General features: G+C 34.9%; 1 protein-coding gene across 2 annotated transcripts; it reads left to right on the forward strand.

Moving 5' to 3' along the window:
* Positions 1-9521: 9521 nt before the first annotated feature.
* LOC110900246 (polygalacturonate 4-alpha-galacturonosyltransferase) lies at positions 9522-19912 on the forward strand. Of its 2 annotated transcripts, XM_022147154.1 has the most exons (10): positions 9522-9585; positions 11271-11432; positions 11851-11885; positions 12394-12453; positions 12549-12686; positions 12780-12881; positions 14754-15088; positions 16103-16460; positions 17757-18335; positions 19419-19912. In XM_022147154.1, the coding sequence occupies exons 2-10, from the start codon at positions 11276-11278 to the stop codon at positions 19689-19691; spliced, it is 2037 nt and encodes a 678-aa protein (XP_022002846.1). In that variant the 5' UTR covers positions 9522-9585; positions 11271-11275; the 3' UTR covers positions 19692-19912. The 2 variants fall into 2 exon arrangements, with proteins under 2 accessions (XP_022002846.1, XP_035837633.1); XM_035981740.1 differs by lacking the exon at positions 9522-9585 and having other exon boundaries at positions 11296-11432; positions 12387-12453.
* The last annotated feature ends 784 nt before the right edge of the window (positions 19913-20696 follow it).

The raw sequence follows: 20696 nt of genomic DNA on the forward strand, positions 1-20696 counted from the left end.
TGTTAACAGTGAAAACGTAAACTGGAAATTGGAATGAGAGTAGTTTTTGGTTTGGTTTGTATGGTATGAATGTATGTATGTAGGTAAATAAGATAACATGAATGGAGATAATTTGGGAGTGGTTTATTTAAGACACGATAGGAATGGAGACAAGAAAGAAGTCTTTTTAACCAATTATTTTAATATTCCTATTCATAATGGAGAATTTATTATTATCAAATGACCGAGTGTTATTTTATATTAAGGTGCCAGCACTAATTTTTAATAATTGAGTTTCTCTTAGAAAACAGTTTACTATTTTTCAAAATTGAGTTCTTTTATTTAATTTAAAATTTTGGTTACTTTCATTTGTCAATATCCTGTACTTGCATATGCGCTTATATATTGTACTCAATTATAGATAACTTCAAGTATCTCAACCTTTACGGCCTTACCTTCTAACAATTGAGCTTTAATGATGTCAATCAACATGAGATGAGCAAATATGAGATTTTGCAATTGAGTTTTCTAAAAATGGAACACTGCGCCAAAAACAAAGGGTAATATCAAAGGAAGTGACATAAAAACAGCACTTCTTAGTGATGGAAACCAAAGACTTTCGATTACACCAATAATAAGATTAAAAGTTAGTTTAGTTAAACTAAAAAGACCGTTATCGGTTTTGAGGGTTAAATAACTGTTCATCCAGTTTATCTCTGTTAGTATTTTTGTTAACGTGACATTCTAACTTTTGTTGATGTGGAATTCCACATCATCAACCAATTGGTCAGTGGTCAATGATGGTCCACATCACCAACCATATTATTATTTTTTTTCTGATGTGAAATCCTGTGATAAGCACCTTAACACATATTTGGTCTGTATGCTATGAATGTATGTAAATAAGATATATGAGTGGAGTGGTTAATTAGGTACAAGATATGAGTGGAGACAAGAAAGCAGTGGACAAAACAAGGATGCTTACATTTCAACAAATTCTTTAAATATTCTTGTGCATATTGCACAATTATTTGATATTCTATGATGTCAAGTTGCAGACGTTAAATTTGCTAATTACCACTTGTGTTGCACTTAATGTACATTTTACTATATTTTTAATCTGAATTTCTTTTTAAGAGTAAGGTTTTTGTATCTCTTCACAGCAGCAGTAAGAAAATTGGGCTGCTTAATGTGTCAAAACTCTTGATTTAAATCCCTGTATCGAGTTGACAATTGTTGGACAATAGTGGTTGTCATGTGGTTCTAACATCCAGAGATTTGTCGATTTTCAATTAACAATACTAGTTGTTACATGGTTCCGCGTTAAACAGCATTCGCAGATCCCGTATTGGAATGAATCTATTGAGAGAGAGAGGCCGGAACAAGGTGAGATTCTATAGCCCGAGGTTGTTGGCATCCACAGGTTTCCATCCATAATTGGACGGTCTATGATAAAAAGACATTTTAACAAGGTGAGATTCTATAGCCCGAGGTTGTTGGTAATCAAAGACACAATTGATTGAATTCAAAGAATAAGAACAGAATTAACAAATGACACAAACTAAATTTCTGATTAATGAATCATGCTTGACAATCGTTTCCTACTTATACATATTGAACCGGCGTGAAACAATCGACGCAACGATTGAGATATACCAGTTTACTTAAATGACACCCTAAACCCCTTACATAATAAACTATAGACCTTAAACATACTTTACAATGATAACACTTATACCTATGCCTGACAAAATGAGCGGGTCAGATTGGGTGTAGTGACGGATCAAAATGGGTTCGGGTCAGAATGGGTGCGGGTCAGAACGAGTCATGTTAAGGAAAGAGTCATTTTGGTTTGGGTCAGATTGGGTTAATGGATTTGGGTCAGATTGGGTTCGGGTTAGAACGGCCATTTTACATATTGATGTCTGCACCCAGCAGTAATAGAATCTTTATTCCCTACAGTGTAAAACAGGCCCGGCTATTGGGCTGGGCAACCCGGGCGAATGCCAAGGCCCAAAATTAAAAGGTGCCCAAAATTGAAATGTTGTATACATATATTTTATTGATGTTGTGGCTTGGGTCATTAGGGTTGGAGTGCTTCAATGGAACGGCTAAAAGAGGTGGGATATCTGGGGATGAGAGGCTTTCACTTTTGATTATATGTTTTTAAGTGAAAAAATAAGTGTCTACAGTTAAATCTTTTTTTTAAATAAAGGACAAAACTAAATAACATCTTTAACTTCATAAAATACTTAATGTATTAAAAAGGAGCGTCTATTTTAATATTTTCTAACATAAAATAAATTATCCCTTAATATTCAATAATTTATTAATTTAATAGTTTGATAAATTTTGATTATTAAATAATCAAAATAAGTAATCTTATCTTATCAATATTGTACGGTGAATATTTGAAAACAAAAAAGTATTAGTGGAGTTAGACTTTATATAATGAAAATGTAATATCGCACTAAGTTATGTAGGGGCGGATCTAGTGTATAACAAGGGGTAATGCCAGTTACCCTTTGACGCTCCGGCGGTAGTGTAAAATTGGTGTAAATTTTGGAAAAACTTGACGTTTTTTATATTTCGTTAACGCTTATTTATAAAACGTTACCGCTTGGCGCGAATCCTAGATCCAACACTGAACTTATGAACATATTTTTTTAGCAAATTACTTTCCGAGTCCCTGTGTTTTAGTGGTTTTAAACACTTGAGTCCAAAATCAAAAGGTTTAATGCCTTGAGTCCCTAACCGTTTATTTTATAACGTTTTGAGTCCAATTTTGTTCATTTTACAACGTTCTAGGTCCAATTTTGTTAAAAAAGTAGACTCAAAAGGTTAAAATATGGACTCAAAGGGACTCAAATGGTTATAAAAAAAACGTCTAGGGATTTACGGTGTTAAAATATTTTGATTTTAGACTCAAATGGTTAAAACCAATAAAACACAAGGACTCAAAAAATAATTTACTTTTTTTTAATTCTGGATTATTGGCACAAGAAAGAAACCCACAAAAAAATAAATGTAAGGGTAAATAATTGTAACACCAGTTCTTATAAATTAAAGTTTTACGTATCATTTACGAAAACAATCATGTAATTAAGATTATATATGCATTGGAAAGTACGGGTTTGTTAAAAACTTTTTACAATTTAAAAATATACAACATATCACGTGTACGTTCGTCGTTTAACATAATAACGATACATAGTGCGGAAGCTTATTTCATAATCGTGTTCGGTTCTTGCTCGACGCTTATTTTGACCCGTTAAGGGTATTTAAGCACTTTCGAACCTAAAATCGCTTTCGATTGCTTCTAACATTCCATCACCACATTTCTTATCCTAAAATCTCCCACCACAACTGTAATTAAGGTGAGTTTAATGTGGTGATCAATATAAACCAAATTTTTTACCTCTTGGTTCATTAATTTACGGCAAAAACTAAAATAGTGCCTTTTGACTAACATATTACATCTTTCAACTTCTATACTTATTCCAAGTATTTATCTAATCATAAAATTCGCTTCCAAACAACCTTTAAGGGTTGTTTGTTCAACTTAGCCTACAAGGGCGTTTTGGTCGATTTTGGTCCTTTTGCGACGAAGGACTCTCTCTAAAATTATTCGACTAAAATAGCATTCTTAACTACAACATAATTATGCGTACCTGGCCCGGATCAATAAGTAGACCCGATTTATACCTCGTTTTCATTATCACACCATCAATGGTGACGTAATTATCCAATTTGCTAATTGGTCCTGTTAACATAAGACTTGACAACCACATTAGTCGATATTGTCAAATGATGTTATCACCACCATTCGACCCGTTTGGAGTATATGCCCACATTATCTATTTAATCAAAAACATCGTTTTTGATCTCCAATTCATACATCCATCCCATCCCGGATTTTATACCATACCCCTTTTTTTCTTTTACACTCTTTTCTTACAAATTCAACCCATTTCGGCTTACGCCATGGGTATCCTTTTAACCTTGATTTACATTAGACGATATTTGACAAATTTCCATATTTCCAATATTATTGTTATCACGTTTACAATGTATCGAATAAACGGGTATTCTACATAAGTGTGTAAATTACACTTACCTTGCATCCGAGCTACGCTTTTCTTCTACGCTTGACTCGTTTGACCCGCTTTCACTCCAAGCTTCACCTGGCTTGTTTAAGCGCCAACTATTATTCATCATTTACAAGGCGGTTAAGTTAGTCAATAACAATCACGACTATTCCACCTCACTTATTTTCTATGTCTAATTATCATTCATCACATCGTAGGTCAGTTTGACTTTTTCTAAAAGTCAAATGCCCGTTTGTATACTAATTGCATAATCGAGTTCATCAACTAGTTTTAGCGTTCTTTAATTACCCGGTAGTCGTTATCTTTAGACCACCGTTTAACCAAAGTTCTAACCACGTTTATCACATTTAGAACTCTTTTTAATCACAAAACATCACAATTAGGTGTTTTAACTACAAAAATTCTAGTTTCGAGCCTTCTTTGAGGCATTTCAACAAACACTTTAAGGGTAGAATTTTACATGTTTATTTATCAAGTCTCTAGCTTATCTCTTAGCCCTAATTTCACATAAACCAACCATCTTACAAAGTTGTTAACTTCTATAATTCTGAAGTCACTTCACAATTGTCAAATTACACTAGAATATCGCCCAATTGCCTAGTGTTTATTAAAATCTACATAACCCACTAATCACCTACAATGGTGATCATGGATTTTACTAAAATCTCACATGATTTCAACTTGTATTTGTCTAGGGTTTGTCCCTAGACACTATAGTTGTTCCTAAATCATCATAAGACACACATGCAACCATAATTTCAGATTTTCCCAATTTCATGAGAATTTCAAGTTGAGAGTTTTCATCAGATTTTACATACCTTGTAATCCTCTTGCAATGAGGATCAATAATCTATGCTCAATTTTCGTTTTGGACCAGATTTGCACCTCCAATTTGAGAGTTTTGGTGAGGATTTTAGGGTTTGAAGAAACCCAGGTCGCCTCCTGCTTCTTTGTACGACTAGACATCCCCAAATGGGGTGTTTGGTTTTTGTTTTAATTAAAATTAGCAACATAAGTTTCAATTTTAACATCTATGGCCCCTCCATTTTCCTTAGTTCATGATTTAAGTGTTTTAACCCACTTATAAGTCACTATCTAACTAGGTTAGAATTATCCTAGTTAGCTTAGTAGGTTCGGAAAGTCGTAACCCGTTTTACTTTAAGTCACGTTAAATCGGGACTTATATCTTCCTATTTTCTTGAAATGCTCTTATTTACTTTAAATAAATATTAGGATTATTTAAATAAATTCCTAATACTTACCAATTTACTTTTACCACTAACGGTACTTTCCCCATCTTTAGTATTAACGGAATTTAATTACCAAACCCGTTTTCAGGGTGTTACAAGTCTACCCCCCTTAAAGAGGTTTCGTCCTCGAAACCTTTTCTTACATAATTCATTGAGTTTAAACTCAATGTATTCTATCCGAGAAATTACTTATACTTTTTAACCAATCGTTAGTATTACCCGAAAGCATGGTAACATCTTTTTGGTTACTAATTGTCTACATATTTCATACGACATAGTGTAACTTCAAAATAACGTAATCTCGTTATTTCCACTAGTTTAGTTAACTTAGTGATATCCATCGCTTTCATATACTATCGAATTCCTTATGAATCCGTTACTTTGACCCGCTTAAAGGTCTTTAGTGAAATCTTTCACTTTTAGCAACAATTTCTTTTGTTTTAAAATTCATTTATTCGGTTAAGTTATACCGAATCCACCGCTTACAAGCAACCAAATTACTTAAATGACCTCAACCGGTCTCACTAACTAGACTTATTAGTCCAGTTACTTTTTACCCTCGTTTAGTTATAATGTGATTCTTCCTCACATTGCATTTCTTGACCGTGATCATGTCACGTCATTCTAAATTTCATATCAACTTTTTATTTCCGAAAATGTTACTTTTTTGAATATATCGCCTTGCACCAATCAGTGTCAAGACTTATATCTTTCATGTTTACCGTTTATACGTCTATAATATTTTCGTAGAAACGTTATTTCTTACCCAACCGAAGTTTTAGTTTAGCGTCTTCCTTTTAACCTTTGTCAATTATCCATACCGGGATATTGACAGTCCAAAATTTATTCTTTTACAGTCTTAGTTTTATGCGGGGATTGTCAACTGATTCCCTCGCTTTATCTAATTAACCCGTAGGTTTTATCACTTAGCCTTATGGGCTATTTTTATTAGACTTTCACCTCTTTAAGGCGAAGTTCTTATAATTTCTTTCTAATCATGACCCATGGGTCGTTTTATCCTCATAGACCATTCCGTTGTTTATAACCCCAAAGGTTATATTGATCCCGTAGATCATTCCTTGCTCATGACATTCTTAAAATTTCATGTTTGGTGTCAAGGCACCATGTTTTTGTTTAACATCATTTATTTTCATCTTGATATTATCTTTGACCTTGACCGTAGTCTAAGGCTACATTCGTTTCTTTTCGGACACATTTTCCGACTTTATGACTTCTCACGTCATTTATGCGTCGGTTTATCTTATGCTCACCATTATCCAGTTTACTTACATTCATATTTGATTATGTCCCATTACCGGGCTCATTATTCTTTTGCTTTTAATGTTACTATTGTCCCGCTTGTTTTTACTCATGCCGTCCGGCATGATATTATATTCGACCTGTTCAACTTTAAAATAGTTGAACATAATTTATTCACAACTCTATTTACATTATCTTGTCATCTTTTAGTTATGACCCTAAAACCCGAGTCTTTTAACTTTCCATCCGAGTTCCCGTTTCTCGGTCTACGCATGTGTTTAATTCATACCCATCAAACGGGTGTTTTACCGAAGTCGTTATTATTGCAACCCTCCCGGTATCCATTAAGATCTCGCTTCATCTTTATATTCCGACTTTATCCTCGAGTTTGGCGTTTCACAAAAACGACCCATTTAGAGACATATTCGCATTTTCCGGGTTCAAGTGTAAGTACACCCCCTCCCAATATATGTCTACATCATTTTACATGTTTCCATGTCTACATGTTTATATTCTTCGGGTTCGAGTGTAAGCACACCCCCTCCCAATACATGTCTACATCATTTTACATGTTTCCATGTCTACATGTTTATATTATTCGGGTTCGAGTGTAAGTACACCCCCTCCCAATACATGTCTACATCATTTTACATGTTTCTTTGTCCCTTCTCTCGGGCTCATTATACTAATATAATACGCTTCCGTCACTCGGCTGTGCGTTTACATTATGATTAAATATTTTGCTTATCTGATTCATTTGGATACTTTTTAATTTATCCCACTCACCCCGTCCTTACTACATCGGATGTAAGTATGTCCATCATAAAAAGTTCATGGTATCATGTGTTCATTACCTACTTGGCTAGAGTAGGCGATCAACACATGACATACATGACCCTTTTATAACTTTCACATCACACCCCATGTAAGTAACACCTCTATTTATTTCTCTTGGAAATAATATCCTGGATAGGTATTCTATTCAGGTTTTTCCAAGTTTTCGATCTACATATGCAACTATCAGTTTCAACGTATTTGTTGCATATTTCTATTCATGCAATAATTTAAACGTGCACCTGGTAAATGCTTGTCCTAACGGGCTTTCTTGCCATTACTTATTTGCGATCGTTACGCGATTTAGGTCCTTAATGTGTATGCTCTTCTTGTCATATCTCGGACCGTTCCATCATCATATCCACAATTCGTCCAACTCTCGTCATCTTCAGACGCGAGTGTCCTTCAATTAAAACATTCACAAGAGTTAGTCATGTCAACTTCAATAATCGCCCGTATTATAATACAAGGCTTTTTCTACTATACGCGTCAATGCGCGTATTTTCGTCAACCATATCAACCATTTTAGTTGGGGTAACGTGAATCACACGATAGCCCTATGTGCTGTTTACAACACTTTAGCATGCTAACTATTAACATACATGTACTTACCGGATTTGCGATCAAGCCTCGAACCGAACACCAATCTTTATCAAGAGCGTAAGGTTTAAGTCCAAGCATAGCTTTCCTGCCATACTTGAATCTCTTAAACCAAGTCTCTGATACCAACTTGTAACACCCGTTCTTATAAATTAAGGTTTTACGTATCATTTACAAAAACAATCATGTAATTAAGATTATATATGCATTGATTTTAAGAACAAAATTGTATTCACTGTTGCAGATCTCAGTTTCTGCATCTCAATTTCACTCACAATTGACGGTTTCTAGTAAAACGACATCGTTTTGATACTTGAAACATTTTGTGTTTCTTTAACTTCAATTCGTCAATGCAATGTGATGAAATTAGTTGTTTTAGGTCGAGAACTGATTGTAATTCAGTTCAATTTGATTCAATTTGATTCAATTGTGTTGTGTTTTGAGTGTTTTTCAACGTAATGTGTTCAGTTTGTCAATGTAATGTGATAAAATTAGGGTTTTAGTTCCAGAAATGCTACTCTTTCTGGTAATTTGATTCGGTTTTGTTCAATTTGATTCAATTTTGTTGTGTTTTGAGTGCATGCATTGATTTTAAGAACAGAATTGTATTCACTGTTGCAGATCTCAGTTTCTACATCTCAATTTCACTCGCAATTGATAGTTTCTAGTAAAACGACATCGTTTTGATACTTGAAACATCTTGTGTTTCTTTAACTTCAATTCTCCATTGTAATGTGATATTGTTAGGGTTTTAGTTCGATTCAATTCTCTATCAGGTAATTCGATTCAATTCTCTATCAGGTAGTTCGATTCAATTTGCTTCAATTTGATTCAATTGTGTCGTGTTTTAAGTGTTTTTCAACTTAATGTGTTCAATTTGTCAATGTAATGTGATAAAATTAGGGTTTTAGTTTCAGAAATGTTACTCTTTCTGATAATTTGATTCAGTTTTGTTCCGTTTGATTCAATTTTGTTGTGTTTTGAATGCATGCATTGATTTTAAGAACAAAATTGTATTCACTGTTGCAGATCTCAGTTTCTACATCTCAGTTTCACTCGCAATTGACAGTTTCTAGTAAAACGACATCGTTTTGATACTTGAAACATCTTGTGTTTCTTTAACTTCAATTCGTTAATGCAATGTGATGAAATTAGTTGTTTTAGGTCGAGAACTGATTGTAATTTAGTTCAATTTGATTCAATTGTGTCGTGTTTTGAGTGTTTTTCAAATTAATGTGTTCAAATTGTCAATGTAATGTGATAAAATTAGGGTTTTAGTTACGGAAATGCTACTCTTTCTGGTAATTTGATTCAGTTTTGTTCAGTTTGGTTCAATTTTGTTGTGTTTTGAATGCATGCATTGATTTTAAGAACAAAATTGTATTCACTGTTGCAGATCTCAGTTTCTGCATCTCAATTTCACTCGCAATTGATAGTTTCTAGTAAAACGACATCGTTTTGGTACTTGAAACATCTTGTGTTTCTTTAACTTCAATTCTCCATTGTAATGTGATATTGTTAGGGTTTTAGTTCGAGAACTGATACTCTATCAGGTAATTCGATTCAATTTGCTTCAATTTGGTTCAATTTGATTCAATTTGATTCAATTTGATTCAATTGTGTCGTGTTTTGAGTGTTTTTCAACTTGATGTGTTCAATTTGTCAGTGTAATGTGATAAAATTAGGGTTTTAGTTCCAGAAATGCTACTCTTTAATTTGATTCGGTTTTGTTCAATTTGATTCAATTTTGTTGTGTTTTGAATGCATGCATTGATTTTAAGAACAAAATTGTATTCATTGTTGCAGATCTCAGTTTCTACATCTCAATTTCACTCGCAATTGATAGTTTCTAGTAAAACGACATCGTTTTGATACTTGAAACATCTTGTGTTTCTTTAACTTCAATTCGTCAATGCAATGTAATGGAATAAGTTGTTTTAGGTCGAGAACTGATTGTAATTCAGTTCATTTTGATTCAATTGTGTCGTGTTTTGAGTGTTTTTCAACTTAATGTGTTCAATTTGTCAATGTAATGTGATAAAATTAGGGTTTTAGTTCCAGAAATGCTACTCTTTCTGATAATTTGATTCAGTTTTGTTCAATTTGATTCAATTTTGTTGTGTTTTGAATGCATGCATCGATTTTAAGAACAAAATTATATTCACTGTTGCAGATCTTAGTTTCTACATCTCAATTTCACTCGCAATTGACGGTGTCTAATAAAACGACATCGTTTTGATACTTGAAACATCTTGTGTTTCTTTAACTTTAATTCGTCAATGCAATGTGATAAAATTAGTTTTTAAGTTCGAGAACCGATTGTAATTCAGTTCAATTTGATTCAATTTGGCTCAATAGTGTTGTGTTTTGAATGTATGTATTGATTTTAAGAACAAAATTATGTTCATTGTTGCCGATCTCAGTTTCTACATCTCTATTTTCACTCGCAATTCACAGTTTCCAGTAAAACGACGTCGTTTCGATACTTGAAACATCTTGTGTTTAGTTCGCCTATGTAATGTGATAAAATTAGGGTTTTAGTTCGAGAGGTGGTACTCGTTTGCTTGATCTTACTTTTTGTTTGGTACTTTGATTCAATTGTTTTGTGTTTTGAGTGTTTTTCAACTTTGTAGGTTTAATTCACCATTGTAATTTGATAAAATCAACTCTTTCACTTGATCTTCCTCTCATCCTGGTAGATGTATTCAATTTGATTAATTTCTGTTATGTTTTTAGTGTTTTTCCACTTTATGTGTTCAATTCGCAAATGTAATTTGGTAATACTAGGGTTTTAGTTCGAGTAGTGATATTGGTTTACTTGATCTCTCTATCTGTTGGGTAATTTGGTTCAATTTGATCAAATTTGATTCAATTGTGTTGTGTTTTGAATAACGTTAAAAGAGGGGGATGGTTAATCATGCATCATGTGGTGGCGTTGATAGCCGAAATACAAGGGAATACATGCACTAATCGGTCTTTGTCTTAGTTGCTGAGTGTTATGTGCCTCGTGTCCAAGGCTTGATGCAAAACTACTATCGAGCCGGGGGTCTCACTGGAAGCAGCCTCTCTATTCCTACAGGGTAGAGGCAAGGTTGTCACATCTTACCCTCCTCAGACCCTACCTTAGCTTTGCTATTGGTGGGATTTACTGAGTATAATGATGATGATGTGTTGTGTTGTGTTTTGAATGTATGCATTGATTTAAGAACAATTTTTGATGATTTGCATTATTTTGCAGGGGATATGGCGACAACGGCGTTTAAGAGGGGGAATTCAATGACAGGTGGCCGGAGGAACAGCGGTGGAAGTGGATCGTGGATGTCAATTGTGGTTATTATGTTGCTTTTAGTTCTTGCTCCCGTTGGTTACTTCTTTGGGAGTGGGATGTATACTTCAATTGGTTAGTGATTTGATGTGATTTTGTTGAAATGTGCTTGTTAGGACCTATGGTTAGGGTTTTAGTAAATGAAGCCTTGTTTGGTTTATATTTGTGTTGGATGAGTTGGTTTTGGGGGGTGTTTGGATGTGGTTATAAATTTTTCATTGAAAACAACTTATTTCGCTTTTAAGGGTAACGCTGTAGTTTTGAATCCATGAAGAATGATTGGTTTGACGTAAGCAATCTCAACCTGTTTATTGAAAACGACTAATTTCACCATAAAGTAAGCCGATAAGCATAAGCACTTCTATTCATCCACTTATTCAGACACTCAAAAGTGCTTGTTAGCTTTTAGAATATGCAATTAGTAAGATGCAATTAGTAAGATAACTGGTTGGATAAGTAATCCCGAACACCCACTAGCTTTATGCGTATTGAGATGTAAATGATTTATCAACTAGCATCAGCAAGCAAGTACTATTCTTTCTCAATTATATTATTTATATTTGATAATAAGAGTAAAATGCCATTTTCATCCTTGAGGTTTGGCCAGTTTTGCGACTTTCGTCCAAAGGTTTGATTTTCAGCATCTGGATCCAAAAGGTTTGAAATCTTGCCATTTTCATCAGGCTCGTTAACTCCATCCATTTTTTCTCCGTTAAGTCAAAGGTATTTCCATCTTTTATTGTTAACTTAAAGGGCAATTCGGTCTTTTCCCTTTATGTAAAAAGACCGAATACCTCTGAAAAAGACCGAATTGCCCTTTAAGTTAACCAAAAGGACGGAAATACCTTTGACTAAACGGAGAAAAATGGATGTAGTTAACGAGCCGGATGAAAATAGCAAGATTTTAAACCTTTTGGATCTAGATGCTGAAAAACAAACCTTTAGACGAAAGTTGCAAAACTGGCCAAACCCCAGGGATGAAAATGACATTTTACTCTTGATAATAATTTGATACTTACTTTGAGCAAGAGTGCAGGACGTAGATTGGAGAGCAAAGCTGGCTTTTCAACACATTCGGTCTCCTTTTTCGAAAAGGGTATGCTTCTAAAGTGTAATAATGTTCATCCATCAATTGTTATTCAATCATTCAATGTAATCTCATATTTTCTTTTGTTACTATATATAATTTAGGTTATTGATGTCATCAAGGCAAGCACAGATGATTTAGGACCTTTGAGTCTTGATTCATTTCGAAAAAACAACCTATCAGCTTCTTGGAAATTCACCGAGCAAGACCATGTGATCAATAGTACTTCCAGTCCCGCTGAGGTTAGTATAAACTATAAAGTTATAACAATAGGCTTTGAATGCTTATGATTTTTTGGCTGTGCAAAAAAAAATTGATCCTGTTTTTTCTACTAGATAACGGAAGGTACTAGAAAATGGACCCCAACAGGTAAACTGGAGAAAATTCTAGATGGTCATTCTCAATCCGTTGATACGCTTGAAAAGCTAGCGAGGAGGGTAATATTTCAATCTGAAGTCCTTAAAGGATTAGGGCTGCAAACGAACCGAACGAACATGAAGAAGATCTTGTTCATGTTCGTTTGTTAAGAAATATATGTGTTCATGAATTGTTCGTTCATGACCACTTACCAAGCGAGATTTTATGTTCGTGTTCGTTTGTTAAGGAAATGAACTTGTTCGTGTTCGTTTGTTAATTTTAGGCAACGGACGAAAATGGACGTTCATGAACACAAATGGAAACAAACGAACACAAACAAGCGTTCGTGAACAAAATATATGATACACCGACACTTATTATATATTTTATTGGTCGGAATTTTGAAGTATTCAAATAAAATATTGTAGGTCCCTCTTGGAGGATCGAGAACAAACCTAAACCTTGTTATACTAACCCACTAGCGAGTGCGGAATCCAAGCTAACAAGCAAACCGGGATGATGCAAGAACAAACACAAACACACAAAGGTTCACCGATTAACACCACTGTATTAATACGTATGAAGGTTTCCGGTTACAAGCACAATGTTTACAATCAGTTTGCAAACTCTCTAAGTGTGTGTGTGTGTTTTCAGCAGAGTTTGCAAACTGACACACTGACACTGACGTGACAGGTTGGTGAAAAAGGTGATAGGTTGGTGAAGTACTTTTGGCAGAAAGGATATGGTCTGCCAACAACTTTTCACCAAAAATTTTGACTTTCAAAAAGTTTACCAAAATAAGCAACCTTATCCAGAAAGACCGGTGACCGGAACGCACCGGAAATATGGCCGGAAAAATCAAAGTCACTTAAAAACAAATTTTCAAGTTACCCAACCCAAACTTGAACACTCCCGATAGGTTTAGTACACGTTTTCAGTTCAAAGATGCAAGAAAAACTCCAAAAACGGGTGCTAAACCAAGTGTCCAACCACACCAAAGAACTCGAACAACCCGGTTTTAAACAAGGTAAAGAGCGAGGCTCTGATACCACTTGTAGGTCCCTCTTGGAGGATCGAGAACAAACCTAAACCTTGTTATACTAACCCACTAGCGAGTGCGGAATCCAAGCTAGCAAGCAAACCGGGATGATGCAAGAACAAACACAAACACACAAAGGTTCACCGATTAACACCACTGTATTAATACGTATGAAGGTTTCCGGTTACATGCACAATGTTTACAATCAGTTTGCAAACTCTCTAAGTGTGTGTGTGTGTGTTTTCAGTAGAGTTCTGTCTAACTCTCTATGTGTACATCTATCTTTCACACTACACTGCATGGGTATATATATACCCATACACAGCAGGCCTCATCGAAGGATCCGATAGATGGTCCGAAGGATCATCTATCGATGACAATGTGTTCGAATGATCAGCATGGACCTCGAAGGATCATCCTTCGAGGTCTAACAGTCGAACCATATCTTTCGATTACCTCGAGCACCTCGAATGATCATCAGTATCCTTCGAGGCTATCCTTCGATACAGACCAGTACATTACAAACAGATTGGCCAAGTCAAACTAGGAGGATAGTTGACTTGGTCAACTTACAGACTAACTCTGGACATCGTTTACATACAGACCGAATACAGACAAAGTACAGACACAAGTGCACCAACAAATATAAAAACTAAAAACACTAATTAACTATCGAACACAATCGAACATAAATGAACTAACGCGGCCTCTGTTCATGTCCGTTCATTTAACTAAACGAACAAAATTTCTTGTTCGTGTTCGTTTGTCCAATAAAGGAACAGACACAAACGAACTTCCCACCGAATGGTTCACGAGCTGTTCGCTGAACATTTGGTTTGTTTGCAGCCCCATAGTAACATATACGGTATACCCTTTATGAGATGATTAAATTTACTCTTTTTTACCATTGTAGAAACTGAGAGATAAAAGACGCGAAAATCGAGCGGCTGATTTAGTGAAAAACGACAACAATGTCATCATAAAGCTTGAAAACGCGGCCATCGAGCGGTCAAAGTCGGTTGACTCTGCTGTTCTTGGGAAGTACAGTATTTGGAGAAAAGAGAACGATAACGAGAACATTGACACAACTATACGATTGGTCCGGGATCAAATGATTATGGCTAGGGTTTATATGAGCATTGCAACAATGAAAAACAAGACACAATTAGCACATGAACTGCAAAGTCAACTTAAAGAAAGTCAACGTGCTTTAGGAGATGCTACTGCTGATGCTGATCTTAATCACAGGTGCCTATTATTGCAAGGATGAACTTTAGTTATATGTTATTAATAATTGGTCAAACTAATAAAATAAAGTTTTTTAGCTCACACAAAAATTAATCAATACATACTCTTTACAGATTTGATTCAGTATTTTTATTCGATGTTGTTTGGATTTGTTTTTTAAACTTATTAGCTCACACAATTGTTAGTTTTTAATGTTTGGATCAACAAATTTGGCTCTTTCTTATTTTTAATAAGTTTTAGTAATGTACACGGATGGTCCATGTGGTTTACGAAAATTTAAAATACATAGATGGTCCCTGTGGTTTGCACTTGTAACACATTTAGTCCCCATATTTTTTCCAAAAGTACATGGATGGTTCTTGTGGTTTGCACTTTGTAACACATTTAGTCCCTAACTTGGACATGCTAAAACCTTTAGATTTGTTGGTTGGGGGCTAAATGCGTTACAAAATGCCAACCACAGGGACCATCCGTGTACTTTTGGAAAGCTAGAGACCAAATCCAAAATTTTGGTAAACCACAGGGACCTTCGTGTACTTTACACATTATATTAAGTATTTATCATACTACAATAGAAATTGACAAAAAGAAAAGTGTTGGCATGTTGGTCCTACTTTATCCATTTTGACCATTTACCTATGCAGTTAATGCGGTTAAAAGGATATCGGTCAAAGACCGATATTTGAGATATAGGTTATTGCGGTGGGATATCGGTAATTTTAATATCATGCAGAATTTATATATATATTTACAACTTGCAAAACACTAACAATTTTAGCAAGTAGGAACTCATTAAGACTTAAAACACTAATAGCAGCAATAAGAAGAAAGGTACTGATATGGGGAAAATCGGTGATGTATCGGTCAATATCACCGATAATACCAGTGCCGATATTTTGACCGATATATCGGTGATATATCACCAATATTAACTGCATAGCAACCCATCTGACCCCCTATTTTGCCATCTATAGCACAATTTCAAGTGTGTTTTGTTGATGAAAATATTCTTAGTGTTGCGGAGAAAATCAAAGCTATGGGTCAACTACTGTCTAAAGCTAAAGAACAGCTATATGATTGTAAGTTAGTCACGGGGAAGCTGAGAGCTATGCTACAGTCAGCAGATGAACAAGTTCGTAGCTTGAAGAAACAGAGCATGTTTTTGAGTCAAATCGCTGCCAAAACAATCCCAAACGGTATTCATTGCTTATCCTTGCGGCTAACAATCGATTATTATCTTCTTCCGTTGGAGAAACGCGTATTCCCAAGGAGGGAGAATCTTGAGAATCCAGATCTCTATCATTATGCTCTGTTCTCTGATAATGTCTTGGCTGCATCGGTGGTTGTGAATTCGACTATCAAGAATGCTAAGGTATTTATATATTTATGTATCTTTTTTTCTTTCGAGTAAAATGCCATTTCGTCCCTGAGGTTTGGCCATTTTTGTGACTTTCGTCCAAAGGTTTGTTTTTTCGCATCTGGATCTAAAAGGGTTGAAATCTTGCCATTCTCATCCGGCTTGTTAACTCCACTCATTTTTCTTCGTTAAGTCAGAGGTATCTTTATCTTTTTTTCTCCGTTAAGGGTATTTTGAATACTTGTACATTATGCAAAATGCTTGTACATAAAGTGAAAAAGACTGAATTGCTCTTTAAGTTAAGAAAAAAGATGGAAATACCCTTGACTTAACGGAGAAAAATGGATAGAGTTAACGAGCCGGATGAAAATGACAAGATTTCAAACCTTTTGAATCCAGATTTGGAAAAACAAACCTTTGGACGAAAGTCGCTAAACTGGCCAAACCTCAGGGACAAAAATGGCATTTTACTCTTTTTTTTTTAAATTTATAAGCATCATATATCATGGCATACGTTGTGTCTACGCATAGCAATAAACTGTTTCAACCTAACAATGGGTTGTCATCTATAAACCAGTACAAAGATTTGCAATATCAGTTACTTGTTTTTACAATTAATCTTGATTCTTGAACGTCCTGTCAAACATAAATACTTCGCAGATTGTGAACGATAATATTTTGATTGCCTACAGTCCAAGTAAGCATCAAGCATATGTCAAAACATGCCTTTTGTCTGGGCCAGGTTGCATTGACTTGCAAGTTTTGTGAATAGAGTTCACTTTGATTGGTCACTTGGCTTTATTTTGAGTTTTCCCCTTATACTATTAATAATATACGCTTTTAACCCATTTAATTTGTATTTATTATGATTTTCTTCAATTACTCGCGTTCGTTAATTAAAAAAAACTGAATACAATTGTGTTCATCTTTTTATTCTCGACATTGCTATATAAGTTTTATCGAAAACACAGTTGTATTCGAAATATAGTTTTTTTTTTCCGTAGCACAGGCTATACTATATGAGTGCTGATAACGCGACAAACCAAACTGATTTCAACCGAACAGTATCGGTACCGATATTTACTTACGGAACCTGTGCCGATGTTCATTTTTATGGTTTTTGATCAATGTAAAATACGTGTCGAAATCATTTTGGGCTTATAGCAATTTTATTTTTTTGGTTTTCTCTTTCGGTTGTCATAACGAGTTTGTTCATTTGCAAAAACTACGTTAAGTATAATTTTTTTAAATTTAATTTGGAGGCTGTAAGATTTTTAATGGTTCTAATGATCTTATTTATATCTAATACAGGAACCAGAGAAACATGTTTTTCATCTGGTCTCCGATAAATTAAATTTCGGAGCAATGAACATGTGGTTTTTACTTAATCCACCTGGCAAGGCTACAATCCATGTGGAAAATGTCGACGAATTCAAATGGCTAAACTCATCCTACTGTCCGGTTCTTCGACAACTCGAATCCGCCGCAATGAAAGAATACTATTTCAAATCAGATCATCAAACAACCGGTTCATCAAATTTAAAATACCGAAACCCGAAGTATCTTTCAATGTTGAATCACCTTCGGTTTTATCTCCCTCAAGTTTATCCCAAATTGAACAAAATTCTTTTTCTGGATGATGATATTGTGGTTCAAAAAGACTTAACGGGGTTATGGAAGGTCGATCTGAATGGGAAAGTGAACGGTGCGGTTGAAACGTGTGGAGAAAGCTTTCATCGTTTTGATAAGTATTTGAATTTCTCGAATCCTCATATTGCGAGAAATTTTGACCCGAATGCGTGTGGATGGGCTTACGGGATGAATATGTTTGATCTTGATGTGTGGAAGAAGAAAGATATAACTGGTATTTACCACAAATGGCAAAATATGGTAAGATTTTTACAGTAGTAATTTTTTTTTTTTTTAATCTCTAGATTCTTATTACATGTAGGCCTGTAAATGAACCGAACTTTTATGAACTGTTCGTGAACTTGTTCGACGGGAAGTTTGTTTATGTTTGTTTGTTTATATAATAAACGAACGAACATGAACACAATTTTGTGTTGATTTAATTTAAGGAAGAGTAAAGTACACGGATGGTCCCTGTGGTTAACCAAAATTTTGGATTTAGTCCTTAGCTTTTTTAAAGTACACGGATGGTCCCTGTGGTTTGCACTTTGTAACACATTTAGTCCCCAACTTTTGCCAAAAGTACACAGATGGTCCCAATATGTTGCAAATTGCAAACCACAAACGTACTGTAAAAAACTCTGGACTAAATCCAAAATTTTGGATAACCACAGGGACCATCATGTACTTTACTCTTTAAGGAATGAACATGAACACACGTTTTGTTCGTTCATTTATGTTCAAGAACGTCCGTTTATGTTCGTTTCAGTTTAAATACATAAGTAGTTATATTTATATGAATATTAAACACAAAAGGAACTTTCTAACTACTTATATAAGTATAATTAATTAGTAATTGGGTTTTCTAGTAATAAAAATGGGTTTGCAATGGAAGTTATCTTAATTTATCACTAATTCATATAAAAACATACTTTATGTTCGTTTATGTTTAGTCAATTATGTTTATTTTTTTCATTTATGTTTGTTCATTTGTGTTGTCTATTGTTTGTTAAATTATGTTTGTTTATGTTCGTTTACGTTCTTGAACTGTTTGTTTATGTTTTAAATGAACGAACATAAACAAACACGAACATGCCCATTTTCTTGATAAATGAACATGAACAAAAAATGTGTTAGATTAAATGTTCATGTTCATGTTCGGTTAAATGTGTTGGATTAAATGCTCGTGTTCATGTTCGGTTAAAGTTAAGTGAACGAACATGAATACGCTTTTCTTTGTGTCCGTTAGGTTCATTTACATTCCCACATGCTTGTCATCAATACAATCTGGGCTCAATATATTTCATTAACTGTTAGATAATTTACTGATTGTGTTGTTATCAGAATGAAGATTGGGTTTTATGGAAGCTCGGGACGTTGCCACCTGGACTAATGACATTTTACGGGCTAACACATCCACTCGACAAGTCATGGCATGTACTCGGTCTCGGGTACAACCCGAGCATTGATAAAAGGGATATTGAGAAAGCAGCTGTGATTCACTATAACGGAAACATGAAACCGTGGCTAGAGTTGGCAATGACAAAGTACCGTTCATATTGGGTCAAATACATAAAGTTTGACCACCCGTATGTTCGGGGTTGCAAACTAGGCTAATGAGAAGATTTTTATTATCAAAAAGTCATTCCATTCTATTCTTTGTTATAGCTCATATTGGTGTTATAGTTCCCGTGTATTTGTGTATGCAACTTGCTTGGAATAGGTGTCGAAGATAATAGTTTGGATGTATCTTGTGTTGGTTTCGTTACTTTCGTAGGAGGAAGGTTTAATTGTAAAGGACTTGGATGTGTATATCTACCTTCGTTCTTCTGAAAGAATCAGGTGTTCTTTTTGTTTGTGTTCATTCATTTCTCATACGTATGGCCTGCGCTTCTTCTGATTCTTTTGTTTGTGTTCTTTCGGGTTGCATCCTTGCAGTTCTTTCGAGTCTTTGTATTTTTCTTGTCATCCTCTAGGAAGGTCAAAGAGTCTGGTTTTGAAAAGTGGGAGGTCGATGTCGATCCGAGGCGTTTGCAGTCATAACGGAACCCTAAATCAGTAGCAAACTAATCTAATTTGGTCAGAATCGAAAGTTAAAGCAGAAGTCAAACTTCGCAACTTTCGGTTGCAAACCGATCCTAAAATTGGAATTACGAGCCGAACATGTTTACACTTGTTTTAATAATTATTACTGTTGGTGCACTTGTGTCTGTACTTTGTCTGTATTCGGTCTGTATTTAAACGATGTCCTAAGTCTGTCCGTTGACTAAGTCAACCATCCTCCTGATTGACTTGGTCAAACAGTTTGAAAGATGATAGTCTGTCTCGAAGGATAGCCTCGAAGGATACCATTGATCCTTCGAGGTGCTCGAAAGATATGGTTCGAGCATTAGACATCGAAGGATGATCCTTCGATGTCTATGCTAATCATTCGAGCTCCTTGTGATCGACAGATGATCCTTCGGACCATCTATCATATCCTTCGAGCAGACCAGCTGTGTATGGGTATATATATCCATGCAGTGTGTTAGTGTTAGAGGTGCACACATAGAGAGTTAGAGAAACTCTGCAGAAAAACACACACACTTAGAGAGTTTGCAAACTGATTGTAAACATTGTGCT

Source organism: Helianthus annuus, chromosome 13 (genome assembly GCF_002127325.2).
Source record: "Helianthus annuus cultivar XRQ/B chromosome 13, HanXRQr2.0-SUNRISE, whole genome shotgun sequence".
NCBI lineage: Eukaryota > Viridiplantae > Streptophyta > Magnoliopsida > Asterales > Asteraceae > Helianthus > Helianthus annuus.